The sequence below is a fragment of the Cibotium barometz genome, chromosome 24 (assembly GCF_041138505.1).
Source record: "Cibotium barometz isolate CiBa-2024 chromosome 24, ASM4113850v1, whole genome shotgun sequence".
Lineage (NCBI taxonomy): Eukaryota > Viridiplantae > Streptophyta > Polypodiopsida > Cyatheales > Cibotiaceae > Cibotium > Cibotium barometz.
The window spans coordinates 7,512,544-7,528,201 of record NC_141069.1 but is presented as its reverse complement, the minus strand read 5'-3'; the positions used below and the strand labels follow the sequence as shown (position 1 = coordinate 7,528,201).

At 41.1% G+C, this 15,658-nt stretch overlaps 1 protein-coding gene across 2 annotated transcripts in view; it reads left to right on the top strand.

Annotated features, from left to right (window-relative positions):
• The window catches only part of LOC147624863 (E3 ubiquitin-protein ligase ORTHRUS 2-like), a 59,048-nt gene extending 51,687 nt beyond the window's left edge, over window positions 1-7,361 (top strand). For both annotated transcript variants that reach the window (XM_086818098.1, XM_086818097.1), the window contains exons 8-10: window positions 5,746-5,963; window positions 6,092-6,400; window positions 6,521-7,361. In XM_086818098.1, coding sequence (XP_086674224.1) covers window positions 5,746-5,963; window positions 6,092-6,400; window positions 6,521-6,820 — 827 coding nt within the window. In that variant the 3' untranslated portion in view covers window positions 6,821-7,361. The remainder of the gene's footprint in view (window positions 1-5,745; window positions 5,964-6,091; window positions 6,401-6,520) is intronic.
• The last annotated feature ends 8,297 nt before the right edge of the window (window positions 7,362-15,658 follow it).

The following is a 15,658-nucleotide window of genomic DNA, read 5'->3' as shown; positions in this document are numbered from 1 at the left end:
GGCGATCCTACTGGGGATTGGTATGCCAAGAAAGGGATGTAGGAAGGTAGCGGTCAGAGAAAGTCTGAATAGAGAAGCTAGTCATGGTAGATCAAGAGAGAAAGTGTGTACGTCCTTGTGTGAGTATGTTCACAAAAGGGAGTCATAGGAGTGCAATGGACAGTGCATGGAAAATGAAGAAAGCTTAAGTAGAGCAATGTGGTACTTCCGTAGGGAGTCGGAGGTCTCAGGAAGTGAAGGGTGACTGCATTGTCCAAGAAGACTTTGAGAAGGGATTCCACGGCAACAAGAATGGGAGAATCAGGAACCTCTGAGAAATTAGGAGGGAGAGGAAGAACACCAAGAGCTTCCAAAACAGGAGGCAAGAAGATCAAAAAGAAGAACCAGTAGCTGTGGGAAGGATGTCTCTCAAATACACGAAGTTCAAGGACAAGAGTGAGGAGGATCTAGGTGCTCACATCTTCACCTTCGAGACCATCTTCTTGGCCCCTCGAGCCCCATTGCTGCAACAGACAGAGTGCGTTGCGACAACTCTAGGTGGCAAGGCCACTAGCTGGTACGCTCAATATGGTTTGGAGTACTTCCAGACATTTGAGAAATTGAAGAAGGGCTTCTTGAAAAGATTCCGGAGAGACAAGACCATCACGGAGGTACTGGAAAAGATGCAAAGGCTGATTTAAAAGAAGAGGCCAACAGAGGATTATTTGGTAGCCTCGTATGATTTGGAGAGTAGAAGGGATCTTGAACTAGTTGTAGCAGGAATAACTAGAGCAGAAGGGATCTTGAAGCAGACAAGCAAAGACCCCAAGAAGAAAAAGAAAGACAAAATGTAAGCCCAGTGGGGCGTGCAGTGACAGACTCAACCACGTGTCCAAGAGATAAAAATATAAAGAGAGGGGGGAGAGAGAAAAGGGAACAGGGATCTTGTACAGTACACCACATTGAGCGGGGAACAGGCCCCGCCCCCTTTTAGGAATTTATTTAGGAACAATCCACGAGCACGCTGACCAGGATCAATACAATCAATGAATACAAAACAAACAAATATGATGATGTAGGATATCCAAGTCGATGTCGATGTCGACGCACAAGATCTCTGATGTCAAGCATACCACGGGGATGACCCACAAGTAGGAGATAGATAAGCTATTGAGAGTGGGGTTTATCTATTCGATTGACAGAGCAGAATGGCTATCACCCATAGTCATTCTATGACAGACAATGACTACAGGTGTTTTTTCATGTTGTTTTTCTACCCATTGATCCATTTTTACCATATTTACCGTTGTATCAGTTCCTGTTGGGTTTGCCTCTCTTTGTGGTCTTGCTTCTTGCAGTTACTGTCGATGGCGTTATAGTACGGGGTAGACATTTTGCCTATGCCCTGGGGCACTGTAGTAGTAGCATATCAGCCTGACTACTCTCTATCCACATCTTCCACCTCCTCTTCCATAAGGTCTATTGTTTTGAGTCCCGGTGGTGACTTGATTGACAGCTTGGACCTATTGTGGCTAACGTTGTTGCCTCTAGGATTCCTGTTTGGAGTGTTGTAAAAACATGTGTCAGTGGTGTGGTTGCTCTTTCCACAGATAGCACATGGCTCCTGCGTGCTTTTCATCTGACACTCTTCCTTTGTATGACCTTGGTTATTACACTTCGTGCACCAGACACCCGGTCTTAGTCCGGATCTCCTACGTGTTCTCCGACAAGCTTGGCTAGGGTAGGGCAGCCTTCGGTTCTTCTTGAACATCCACTGCATGATTCCTATCTTTCTTCTTCCGGGGCTTTCGCTCTTCGGCGTCTGACTCCCGACTAGAATCTCATTCTAAGATGTCTTCACCAAAAGCTGACTCGGAAGTCCCTTCTTTCTTCTTTTTTCTTTTTGTGTAACTATTTGGCCCTCCTAGCTCTATTTCATATAATGAAATCCATGCCCGGACACCAAATAGGTGGAAGAAAACACTGGGACAGGGTCCATAAGGATTGATTAAGAAAAAGCACCATTCTTGGTCAAAAAGTAGGAAAAAGCAAAAAGTCAAACAAGATTGACCACGAGCCAAGGGCACCATTGGAAAGGGGAGACTAAGTTGGCTTTGACCTACTTGGCGTAGTTAGGGTTCATCCTATACCTACGCTGCCTGATAGGAATTGCATCCTCCTTTAGATCGATCTTGTGCTGATAAATGCTGGGATCAATTTCTTTCATGTCAGAGTAGTTCCATGCAAATACATCCTTGTAGGATCTCAATAACTCGAGGAGTTTTTCTCTGAATTCTTGACTCAACTTTGCGCTGGCTCTGATTACTATGGGCTCTTGATCATCTCCTAGGTTTACTTCCTCAATCTTCCCGGATCCTAATATTACATCTCTTCTCTTCGTGCTTGAGAGCAACCATGGCCTTAACTTGCTCGGCCTGTATATCTACTATCTTGTCATGATTGTCTTCCTCATCTTCCTTTGTACTTTCTACATTCATCATCACTTCAGGATGAGTGACTAGGACTTTTGGATAGTACCTTTGGACAATCCACTCAATGTCTACCTCGAAGAGTGACAGCAGGTCTGGATTTTCTTTTAGGATCTACCCTTCCTCGTCATCTTCCATCCCTTCCAAGTAGTTTAGGCCTTCTGCATGCAAAAGTGGTCTGGCCAGATTTAACTTATCCTTCTCTGCAACCAAGATGCATATCTTCTTTTTTCCTCTTCGGATTGTAATCCTGTCCGTATCCCAGTTGTGTTTGATTCTCCCACTTTGAGAGCCAAGGTCTTCCGAGCAACATGGAATATGCACCCGCGATCTCTGTCATATTAAGGACTATAAACACGGCAATGAACATACATCCTGCCACCTCAACACTTCATGATGAGTAACCAAGACTTTTGGATCGTATCTTTGGACAATCCACTCAATGTCTACTTCGAAGAGTGACAGCAGGTTTGGATTTTCTTTCAGGATCTTCTCTTCCTCGTCATCTTCCACCCCTTCCAAGTAGTTTAGGCCTTCTGCATGCAAAGGTCGGCTGGCCAGATTTAACTTATCCTTCCTGCAACTGACATGCATACCTTCTTTTTTCCTCTCCGGATTGTTATCTTGTCCGTATCCTAGTTGTGTTTGATTCTTCCACTTATGAGCCCAGGTCTTCAAAGCAACATGGAATATGCACCCGCGATCTCTATCATCTTTAGGACTATAAACATGGCAATGAACTTAATTTCTTCTTCCCTGATGATTTCCACTGGTCAGACTCTTCTCTAATCAACCACCCGCATCTAGAATGGAGTAGGTTGCATTTCTGTAATTCCTAGCTTCTTCGCCAGGCTGTCTGATATTATATTTACTCCTGATCCTGCTATCTCGATTTGTTCTCCCTTGATGATTCCTACATCTTGTCACCTCAGTTTGTTCTCCCCTTATGATTTCCACCGGTTAGAATCTTCTTTGATTAGCCACTCGGACCTAGAATGGAGCAGGCTGCATTTTCGTAATTCCTAGCTTCTTCGCTAGGCTCTCTGATATCATATTTACTCATGATCCTCCATCCTGGATGACCCTTGACACTGTTTGTCCTTTGATTTTTATGGTCATCTCCAGAATAGCTGTCATTGTCTTGGATTGTCTCCACATTTTTGCACTCTGCGTGGTCGGATTGTCCATTAGCTTCTGTATTCAGACTTTTTGTGCAAAACTAACCTCTACCTTCCTATTCCCCTTCCTGGCGTACCATTCCCCGGTAGGATCGCCAAGAGTGTCGATGTCCAGTCAAGACCCGGCACTTACGAGGTTCCGGACCACCTAGTCAGCACATGAAGAGCAGTGACTAATGCAACTGTACCCAATGCGACAAGCCAACGTTGCCTCGTTGAGCTGTTGGTCTGCCTAAGCTTGGGGAGTTAGACCTGACTACAAGCAGGTTAGTTCCTAGGTTCTTCATGATTCTGGATAGACGTTAACGTCCAAACAGGCATGCAATTAACACAGAATGGACACAGAATAGACATAACTATGCAGTGCAGAATAGAGACAAGTCAGAGACCAACCCATGAGACATTCTTCAATATTAGCTTGGACTGTCAACAGTACACTACCCTGGCAATCACCCAGTTCATGAACTCCTAAGCTCAACTCTCCATTCATTCATCTATCTCCCTATTTCCTCACTCGAGAATAATCCCATTTACTTCTTACATCAATCTGGGTACTCCCTGTTTGCAAGAAGCCGTTACAAAACAAGAAAGCTTAATCAATAATAGTTTGTTACAAAACGGGACAATCTGGATAGTAACCGGGGCGACAGTTAAACGGGCTGGGTTGCTGCGAGCACCTAAGTGTCTTTGATAGTCTCTGTGCCAAGTGTCAAGTGAAGCGTCTTTGATAGTCTCTGTGCCAAGTGTCGAGTCTTGCTGCTCATAAAAGGCCTGTAAGGCTTCCAAGTGTCTCCGTAGCCCCTCTATTGAGTTTAAAATGAGCACAATGCCATTGCCATAGAGGAGGAGTTTCCCATAAGGATATGTTCACATGGATCTCACATTTACGCTTGAGGGGTTCATATGGCTTTGAGAACCTCATGGGATCCGGATCATCCACGTCGACATCATTTGATTCTCCACCAACGTGAGCTTCATCAGTATGTGCTTGGATGACCTTCATTGACTTTAGATTTTTATCTTTTAATTGTTCTCACCAGCAACAAAATCTTTTGTGATGTCCTTAATTAGAAAATATTATGGTTCCAGCCAAGGTTCTCGCTTGGCAACAAGTGTCAATGAAATTGGGTGCCTTGATTGGATTGCCTATCTAAGCTGAGTGTAAGGCGGTTCTCTAAAACAAAACCAGCTCAGCGTGACACTAGTAACTGGCTTGGCTATGTGGGCATTTCTGAGTAGCTAGATAGCTGAGAAGCTGCATCTCTTTATCTTCAAGCAGCAGCTGCATCACATTCAACAGGCGACCCCAAACAACTCATTTTTTTCACTTGCGAGCTAGAACCTGTGGCACATTAGCGTTACCGACATAAGCTTTACAGCACTGCTTCTCCGACACCCTCCATTTTATTGGTGCACCTCTCCTTTTCTTAACCAGAATTTCAGAGATCTTTGAAGGAGTAGCTGGGTGTTGAAGATCTTAACCTTACGCCTTTTTTCTTTTTTTGAAAAGAGCTCCATGTGGCATCCATATGTGAGGCAACACTTTTACTTTGGGATTCTAAGTTAAAGTTTTTTGAAGGTGTAAAAAAGTTTTCCTTTCACATGAGTCTCACATTAACACTTAAGGAGGGGGGGTTCATATGGCTTTGGGAATCTCATGGGATCCATCCACATCCACATCATTTGATTGTCCACCAATGTGAGCATCATCAGTATGTGCTTTGGCGGAACCTTCATGACTTTGGACTTTTATCTTTTAATTGCTCACCAGCAACAAAATCTTTTGTGATGTAGTTAAGTAGAAATCAGAACATTAGGGTTCTGCTGAGATTCTCTCTTGGCAAGTAGCGTCAATGAAATTGGGTGCCTTGCTTGGCTTGTTGATCTAAAATGTTTGTAAACCTTAAGAGCAACGATCGTGTGTGCATGTGGAGAGAGGTGAATGTAAAGACGCTGAAAAAGGTGAGAGATTCCAGGTGATGGCACACGCATGCACACACATTTACACACGTGTGTGTGTGTGTGTATAGAGAGAGAGAGAGAGAGAGAGAGAGAGAGAGAGAGAGAGAGAGAGAATTATGTAATGCATGTGGTTGCAGAATTTGGCTGTGGGCTATGCAAGAAGGTGTTGAAGTTGCCCCTTTCAACTCCTTGTGGGCATAATTTTTGCAAGTCATGTCTGTTAGCTGCCTTCCTGGGACAGGGAGATGTTCGTGAACGTCATGGTGTTGGTGGGCGCTCTTTGCGTGTGCAAAAAGTTATCAAACGTTGCCCATCTTGTCAAGTAGATATCAACGACTTCTTGGTCAATCCACAGGTTGGTACACTAGGGCAAGGGCTTCTCCAGATCATGCAATGATGCACAAGACTATATTAAATGTACTGGAAGCTATGTTGTTCGTTGGTACAAATACATGGACTAAAGCAATATGTTGAGAGTTTCAGGTGAATCGACAAATGGAGGATGTCATCCAGTCCCTTAGGCGTACTGCTGCTGAGGAGGATGGTTCTGATGCAGAAACGGACAAGGGCAATGAGGAAGAGCAAAGCTGTGCAGTTGAAAAAACTGCTGGTTGTTCTGCGACAGACGATATTTCTGTGCTTGAGAACAAAGAGGGGGAATTAGCCATGCACATTCATGAAAAAAGTAATAGTGATTCAAAACTGACATTTGGTTCCTTGAAAGAAAAGGAGTTTTTGGATGTCTGCAAGAAGTACCCTGAGTATTCTGAGGAGCTCCTTCGTAGTATGCTGGTAATCAATTCCATCCCCTGTTGTATGGCCTATTCTAAATCTTCTGCATGACCGATGTGTTCGTGCATGTTCTTGATTGTGTAGTTACAGTAATAAGCAGTTAGTTCTTTTTGGTTTCAGATGGATCAGGAAGGAGACATGGTGGAGCTCAAGTGTCTCTTGAAAGCCCTGCAGAAACAACAGAAGAAACAGAAGAGTAAGAGTGGCAATAGATCTCTAGAAAGCAGTGGAGGTGATGTTGACAATGGTGATGCTTGTGGCGAAATGTCTGAGGGTGGTCGAAATACGGGAGAGCAAACAGAAGATGACAAGAAAGGGAAGAAGCGTGGAAGAGAGGAGAGAGAGGATGATGGGGCTGCAACAGAAAAGGAAGAGATTTTGGCACCCAGGCCACGAAGAGGAAGAAAAGCACGTTCCTAAAATCATTACAATGCTCAACAGAGTAGTCACAGCAAGAATTTTTATGAATTTGAAGTGACACTGTTTGCCAGTTTAAGAAACCAAAATTGGCAGAAAATGAGATGTACAAAATCATTACCCACCTTTGAAGTGCTGGAATCGATCCCCAAACCCTTGTTTAGACTAATACAACTGTATCAGCATTTATCGATGCTGTACCAGATTTTCCAAGCTCTGGCTCTATGAGAGTTTTTGTGACACACCATCAATGGATTCATCCCTCCACAAGTGGATGTAGGACTCAGCTGGCTTTTCTATTTACTCTTGATGAGTTTCCTTTGAGGAATCCTTCTCCAAAGGCATCATTAGTTTTCAAAATGACTGTATTTTGTGGTCTTTTTGCGTAGTTTGTCTGTCTTATCGGCAGCAATTCCACCTATTCTTGGTGCGATGCCTTCAACAACCAATCCTTGTTGAAAGGCATGGTTTTAGACTCAATTCCGTATGCTTTTTTTTTTCTTTAAGCTATGTGAGTGTTAGGCATGGTGCTGTCTTTGGATCAGTGTGCTGCTCTCTATCTTTGTCTGTCTGAGTAATTTCTGAGATAGATTGTTGTGTTGTCAAGCGCTTTTCTGGAAGCAAATGGTATTCCGTGAATATGTGTGTGTGTGTGTGAGAGAGAGAGAGAGAGATTCACCCCATTAATGTCTATTAAAGACGCAAATGGGTGTGGAAGACCAAAGCGTTACAAAGGTTGATGAAACAGTGGTAGTGCATTACGTGGATTAGGCAATGGTATGTATGTCTACCAGTAATTGTCACCTGCAGCGAGATAGAACCAATGCTGGACAAGTCATAAGGTTGAGGTGTACGGTGGATCATGGTTTTGGAGAACTGAACCCTTAAAGGGGTTGCTTAGCTTAGATCTATAAGGACCAAGTATTTTTTACCTATCACATTACCCACCATGACTTAGTAAGGTACCTCGTTTTATAATACACTCGTACTCGTATATTGCCATGGGGATACTTATAAGGCTTTGTTCATTGTTTTTGCCTGTTCCTGGTTGTTTAAATAAGAAGGCTTCTCATGAGGTCGGCTTCTCTAGAGCAAACGATTGAGCGAACGGGAGGGACTTTCTTGTGAGACCAAAAAAAACAAAAGCTGCACACATGCGTTTCTTGAGTGCACACATACCTTGCAAGAAAACTTTTTTACACCTTTGATATGGGAAAATTATTGGGGGTAACGGTCTCCCATATTTGGTTAGTGAATCTAACAATCCGAGATCCTCCTATCAATTCAGCCTTATATCCGAATAGGGGCCTACAATGAGTGGGAAAAGGAATTCAATTAATTAATGAGAGGAAGTGGGTGGGTCTAACTAAGGTGGCTCATAAATAGTTGACGTTATCAGGACATACCCCTTTTCTCTAGCGTAGCATTCTAACCATTTCCGCCATCTTCCACTGCTTCTTATTCTCGTGCGGAATCACTCCATGGGAAACCTACAACAGAGGAGCTTGAAACATCTCCACTGCAAACAGAACAAGGCAGAGGCATATTCTCCTTTGAGGAGATTGAGCCCCTTGCAGTGGACGGTGTCTCCATTTGGGATGCATTAAGGCACCGTCATCCCATGGCTATCGACCTGCGTATGCCTCTGCAACACGTGCTCTTTCGGCATCTCAAATGGCCCATGCATGCAAAACAACCAATGGCTCAGATGCATCACAAATGAACGGGAACGATCACACTGGCCAAAATTTGCATGCTGCCAATAGCCAAGTTGCAACCCCTCTTGGTGGAGGCAATGGCTGCAAATCTTGTTGAGGTGCGAGAGAAGGGGGAGGCCATAAGGGAGGATTCACAAAGGATGATGCATTTTTTATGCCATAGGAATTTTTTAAACGGTTTGAAAAAAATAATTATGGAGCTGGAGTTTCCATTGATGCATTCAATTGTGAGCTATGATTTTTAGAGGCGAGTAGAGGCATTAGGCGAGTATAATTGCACTCGATAGAGTGCATTTAATGTCATAAGGTAGGGATCCATAAAGACATCCTCCAAGGAGAAGTGTGACCCATGGCACACATCTATTCAAATTGTTCCATTGGCAAAAGGACACATTTTCCCAATTCAAGCACAACATAGTCGAGTTAGGCATATGGACCCAAAACTACATCGAAGAGGGGCGGGTGTACCTTATCCTTTTTGTCACCGCCATGAGAATATGCAAAAGACATGTTGAGGATGGCTAGAAAAATGGGAAAGGGGGTGACCATGCAAATAGCACCAACTGCCAGAACCCTCAAACCATCTACAATGATATTTCAAAGCTTATATACTTGGTATTGTGGAATGTGCTGATACCTTAACAAGTACCAAGTCTTCTCGCTTTAGGTATTCAAGGTAAGTTGAGGTAATGGTTTAGATTCTCAACCTCATGAAAAAAGCTAACTTTCTTATGCTTAAAATTACCTTAACAATCAGATTTGGATGAAGTGGATCGATATGGAGTCCAATTGCACAAATGTACAACCTCAAATAAGAAGAGAAAGAGTCTATCTATGACTATAGCAAGGATAATGTATCTTTCACTGAAGAGAAAGAGTCTATCTGTGACTATATCGCATATCTTTCACTAAAGACGTAGTGTGTGAGAGAGGGGCCTTTGATAATGGCTCCCTTGACATCAGGAAAGACTCTATGACCATTTTTGTCAACTGAGGCATACCTCCATTGAAAAGTGTAGACCCATAAGGTTACCCACGTAAGTATTCAAGATGTGGCTTCATATGGTGCATTGTATACTGTTAATAAGTACCCAAAACGTTTTCTTTGCCTTGCATTAATTAATTACCATCGTCTGAAATGTCATGTGATATTAATGTAGAAGGATGCACCATAAGAATGTAAAAATAGCAAACAAGAATCATGAAAGATATATTATCTTGTGTGTGTGTGTGTGTGTGTGTGTGAGAGAGAGAGAGAGAGAGAGAGAGAGAGAGAGAGAGAGAGAGAGAGTTTTTACCAATCATAGGCTCCTAGTACTTTTTGCACAAGTAGAATCCCTCCTCACTTAGCAAGTAAGCAACATTAAAAGAAGTTGGCATGCATACATGCATACACACACACACACACATACATATAGAGAGAGAGAGATTGTGTGCCAATCTTAGGCTCCTACTACTTTTTGCACTAGCTCCACAAGTAGAATCCTACTTTTTGCAGTAGCTCCACAAGTTGAATTCCTCCTCACTTAACATAGAATAGTAGCTAGGCAAAGGTAGGCAAAGGGGGGAGAGAGAGAGAGTGAGAGAGAGGCTGATTTATAAGCTCTTAGTATGTATGTGGAGATTATAGAAACTTTTATTTCAATGGTTTTTAAATCTCTATATGTATTTGGAGAGAGAGAGAGAGAGAGTGAGAGATTCTTGTTTCCAGCTTCTTTGCTTGTGATGTCGATAAGAGGCTTCTTGTGAGTTGCCTTGCTTGCTAATTTTAGAGCTCCTACCAGGACACAGATTACTACTAAATGAGCATGTCTTCTTTATTCGATAGAGCCTAAAGGACTGTTTCTCTGTGGGACGACCGACGAGGGAAGCTTGGCACCTTTAGCGATGAGAGCCAGAGTGTAAAGATACTACCCTTTTTTAAAAAGAAACTATGAAGGTTTTAAACCTTACGGCTATCATGTTGTATAAAAAGGCTCTATAACCAACAGGTGCTTCACATGCTCTTACACAAACACACACATTAAGGGTTAGGTGGTTCACATGGATTTTGTCATGGGATTCATCAACATCAGTGGGTTCATGGACATTACATTTAGCATTGATAAAATGTTTTTGTACCCTTTTCATACTTGAGCTTTTAAAAAATTTTGTGATAAAATGGAGATTTGGTCAAGTTATTAACATAAGCAATCATGATATGGGCGGAGATCTAGTTGGGCCTTTGAGGCTCATGTGTCCACCATCATGTCTTCCACCAAACTTGTTAAGTGTCCCCACTTAGTGAAAAGGTTATGGGAGAAGCCAAAACTAGAGTCAACATGCCTAGTCTACCTGAGCCATGTGATTCTAAGTATAGGGGCACACACGCACATATGTAAGGGAAACTCATCACCAAGGGGAGTGTTAGAAATTGTGGTCATGAATGGTGTGTGTTTGACGGGGTGTTAGAAATTGTGGTGATGGATGGTGTGTGTTTGAGGGGAGTGCTTGATATATGTATTTTTGTGTACATGTGAAGTTCTAAAAGACCTTATGAATTCACATGGTGTGATCAAATTATTTTGCTTGTCCAAAGGTTGAATTAGGTTGAATTGATTTTAGGTGATTGAGAAATTCTAGGAAAGAATAATGTAATTGAAAGAGTCCAGGGGAGATCAAGTGTTTTGTGGAGATCTGATGGAGATAATTATGAAAAGGAAAATGGTCGTGCATCCTTGTTGATCTTAAAATGGATGTAATACTTGCCTTATTCTAATGAGCTTTCTTAAGAAATTGTCTCTTGGTTAATGTGCCTAATATCTCAATCATGAAGGCCCATATTTTCTTTAATACTCCCTAAGGAGTATGAATTTTAATTCCTTTACCACCATCAATGTTGCCACCACAACCACCTTTGGTCATCCAGCAACTCTATTTTTTGAGTGCACACCTTTTCTTTGACTTTGATCTCTACCTTTAGTTTTTGATCTTCAAGAATGATCCATTTGGAATGGAGGGTTTTTTCTTTGCTTTTTGTGCATCTTGCAAAGCGGTCGGTCTCATACACCTGCATCTTTGTTGTGTGTGACTGCAAATGTTGCAATGTATTGAAGGAGAACCACCCGGCTTTTTGTATTTCAATGAATACTGTAGAGGGGGTGGTTCGACTCTGCATTAGTGGTGGAGGCTATGGGACAGGCTGCGGTGTTGATGTGCCTTGCTGCTTTGCTTCAACCTTGGCCTTGGTCTCTGCTCTATTCCTCCTTTTCTTTACCCTTCTCATTCTTTTGTTGGGCTTTTTTATTTTCTTCATTGTCAATTTCTAACTCTGACCCAGACTCAACAGTAATGTTACCATGTTCATCATTGGTAGAAAATTTCTGCTTCTTGGGTGGTGGTTTCTCACTGCTATCCTCCCTTGGTCTATTGTTCGTCTTGTCCTTTTTGTCTTTCTTATTGTTGGGAACTAGCACCTATTGTTATTAGGCAGTCGTGAGAGCTTGTCCAAAGAGTATATGGCTTGATAAATGACTCTTGTGAGCAAGGGTACAATTCCCAGGAAGGGCTCTTTCAGATTTTGGATTCTTTAGGGCTAACACCCTCGTAATCTCTACATAAATCAGATCTACCGAGTTTTCTTTTGCTTGAATGGGATTCAGGCACATGTGAGCTCTATTGAAGCAATTGAGTAGCCCTACATCCACTTCGGTTGTTCAATGTGGCTTGTAAAAGGATAAGTAGGTGTAATATAACTTGCACGCATGAAAATGAGGCAAGATTACATCCTCCCAATGAGGCGCGCACTTTTTTCGAAAAAAATATCTGTAAGGTCATATCGGGTTTTACACCCCTGTCACATCCATCCCTCTGAGATCTGTTCCCTTGTCTAACGCTACCACAAGACCTAATCCTTTAGAAGTGCTAGGTACCAACTCTTTGTAGTCCCTAAATGCCCAAACCTTGGATATATTGACTAATCTAGGAAGGGAGGTTGCCCAAGGACTAAATGAGGTCCTAACCCACAAGAGCACCCACATATGGCCTCAGTGACTCATCCAAGAATGTGGCCGTAGAGATTTCCAAAATCATGGGTAAGTATGATGGAACGACCAGTCCTATTCAATTCATATGCAAATGTTTGAATAGATATGTGAAGCCTTTGGAAATCCAAATTGCCCCACCAATGTACATGCGTTGAACCTTTGGTTAGTGGGAAAGGCTAGTCGATAGTTCATCACATTGATGCCTGCGATTAAGACAAACTTCAGGACCTTGAAAGCAGCCTTTATCCACTGCTTTCTAAGAGAAGGTGATCAGTGGAGTACAACAAGAGAACTCTATTCGATTGAGCGAAAACAAAACGAAACCATTAGAGATTTTATCCTTCGGATATAAAGATCTTGGACTCACGATGTGAGCCATGGAAGAAACTAAACGATGCTCAATTGAAGAGATGTTTCATGATGGGCATAACGAAAAATAGCTCACACAACTTGATCATTGTGTCCAATCCAGAAACATTCGATCAATGTTGTAAAGAAGCAATACATTTAGATGACAACATAATGGAGGATGATCATGAGATGAGATGTTCCTCATCTAAACCAAGTGAAGCAAAGGTTAAACAAAAATTGATCTCGAAATTTTCATTCCCTGAATTCTACACAGCCTTACTTAAAAGCTTTGAACCGGAATCTCCAAGAGAGGATGAGCTTCTTCAAAACCAAACACCTTTAATGCCTCTCAAAGTGATGAGCGAAATGCCTTGTGTTCATTGCCATCACTACATCCATCCCAAACCCCAATGTGCGTATCCTAGGCCTATCTTTCTGTACTGCATACATTGCAAAAACTTTGGTCATGACACACCCCAATGTCCCTATTCACCTACAATTACCTCAAATCCTCAATCTCCCATGCCCTAAACAGAAGGGTAGAAACTGCTCAGGAAGTAGTTAAGCGAACACTTCAGTGCTTCTATTGTCGTGGACCACACAAAGCGGCAGACTGCACGGTTTGGAATACCTCCATGCTTATAGTCACTGAAACTTTGCAACCCATATGTGAACGATGTGGCATCGATCACATAGTCCAAGATTGCCCAAAGCAGATTGCTTCAATGCAACCTATCTCACAAAATAAAACTATAAACATCTTGAGTGTACAAAACGAGTAATTGTCCATGGTACCCTTGAATGTTCTTACACGATTGCAAGCAAAGGCGCACGAGAAATAGTAAAAAAGAATGCAAAAGAACACACTTTGAAATGGATAGAGAATCATGTTTTAAAACAGAAACCAAAAGAGGATACAAAACCTTCTAAACCTTAAAAAAAACAAGGGCCAACAAACTGTCGAAACCAAGGTTGAAATAAAGGACTGGTGAAAGGAGCCTATGGAAGACCTAACCCAAAAGATCCAAAAGCTACCAATGATGTGTAGCGGATTCTTCAGGGTAATCCCGAGAGGGACTCAAAGAAAGTTTGCTCTCATCGCATAAGCAACCATAATGAAAACCTGACAATACAAAAAAAGTCAGAAGATGAAACAAGTTCTTGTACGTCACTTAGTGAGGACAAAACAAGTTTTGTCTCATCACTCAGTGCACCTCACAATCCAATCAAGAAACTAGAACTGACCCAACGACCCTGTAAGATTCCTCCCTCCAGCTTTTGAGGTGTAAAGGTGTAAGAACCTCCCCTTCTGTTCTTGTAATTATTTTCCTCTCTGAAATAGAAGAAAGATCTTATTTTACCCTATTTTGGCCTAGAGAGAGAAAATATCTAGAGAGATAATCTAAAATTGATATATTTTTGGATATAAAAATCCTCCTAGTGTCTAAAATGATTTTTCCTGAAATAGAAATTCAAAAAGAACTTTCCAATGCGCATTTGGAATTAATTGAAAATGTGTATAAAGGACCTTAGCCTAAGAGTCAAGATTTTTTAAAAATTTTAGATTATGGTCCAATTAAGGTTCCTATAAGCCAATAAGATTAATCCAAGTGTTTGGATGAGATAAATCCAAAGAATAAAAGAAAATACCCAAGAATGAGTAAATGCTCACATAAGATGAAGAGTTGACTAAGTACAAGGTTTATTAGTTAAAAACTATGAGATATTACAAAAAAATGAGATATTTTGGAGGAATGATGAATTTTTAACACCTTGGTAAGGAAGGAAAAACCTTTAAGGTAGGTGCCTATTTCACACATGTGGATGAGTTTTTAATTCGATAAAATTGTGATATTTTTATCTCTCCTCTCTCCTAGATCAAACCAAATCAAAAGGGAGCCAAACTAGGTCTAAATCTTGTCCAAATTTAGCCAAACTGAACCTGGAAAATTCTAGAACCCAGTTGGACTTGGTTCCCTCACCTATAAATAGATCCTTAGTCTTTTGTAAAAAAATCTTTGAGCTATACCATGCTAGTATTACATTAAAATAATGATATTTTTTATTATCCCTTAAAAATCCTCTACTTTTGGAGAGAGTGGAGCTTCTCTCTCTCTCTCTCTCTCTCTTCAACCATCCTTGGAGCTTTCCTCTCAATACACTAACCAATTGATTGGTTGGGGACTTCTTCTAAGATAGAGAAGCAAGTAAAATCAAGAGGTAAGATGTAATTTCATGGTTTTTCTCTACTATTCTCAATGTTTTCACTTCTCAATCCCTCTCAAGCTTGAGAAGTTTCTAATTAAGTGTTTATAATGTAAATCAAGCTTTTCTTAAGAGTTGTAATGAATAATTAAGAAAAGTTTATCTTTATGCTTAATTTAGGATGTTTTTTATGTATATCTCTCTCTTCCCAAAAGAATGGTCATTTCTATGACCAATTCTCTATTCAAATGATGCTTCTCATTAATAAATTTTTAATTCACAAATCAAACTCTAGGCTTGTGAAGCTAGAGTTTAAGAAAGTGATTTTTTATACTTTTATGCTTCTAAAATTATGATAATTTTATGATTTAAATCCATAAATTAGATTTAAGTTTAGAAGATATTTATATTATCATAATTATATTACTAAGTTTATTCTTTTCAAAAATATTAAAAATTATTAGTAATAGCAGCGGAGCTATGGTAAATTTTTTTAAGAAATTGATACATAATTCATTCTTATGCATAACGTGAAAAGAGAA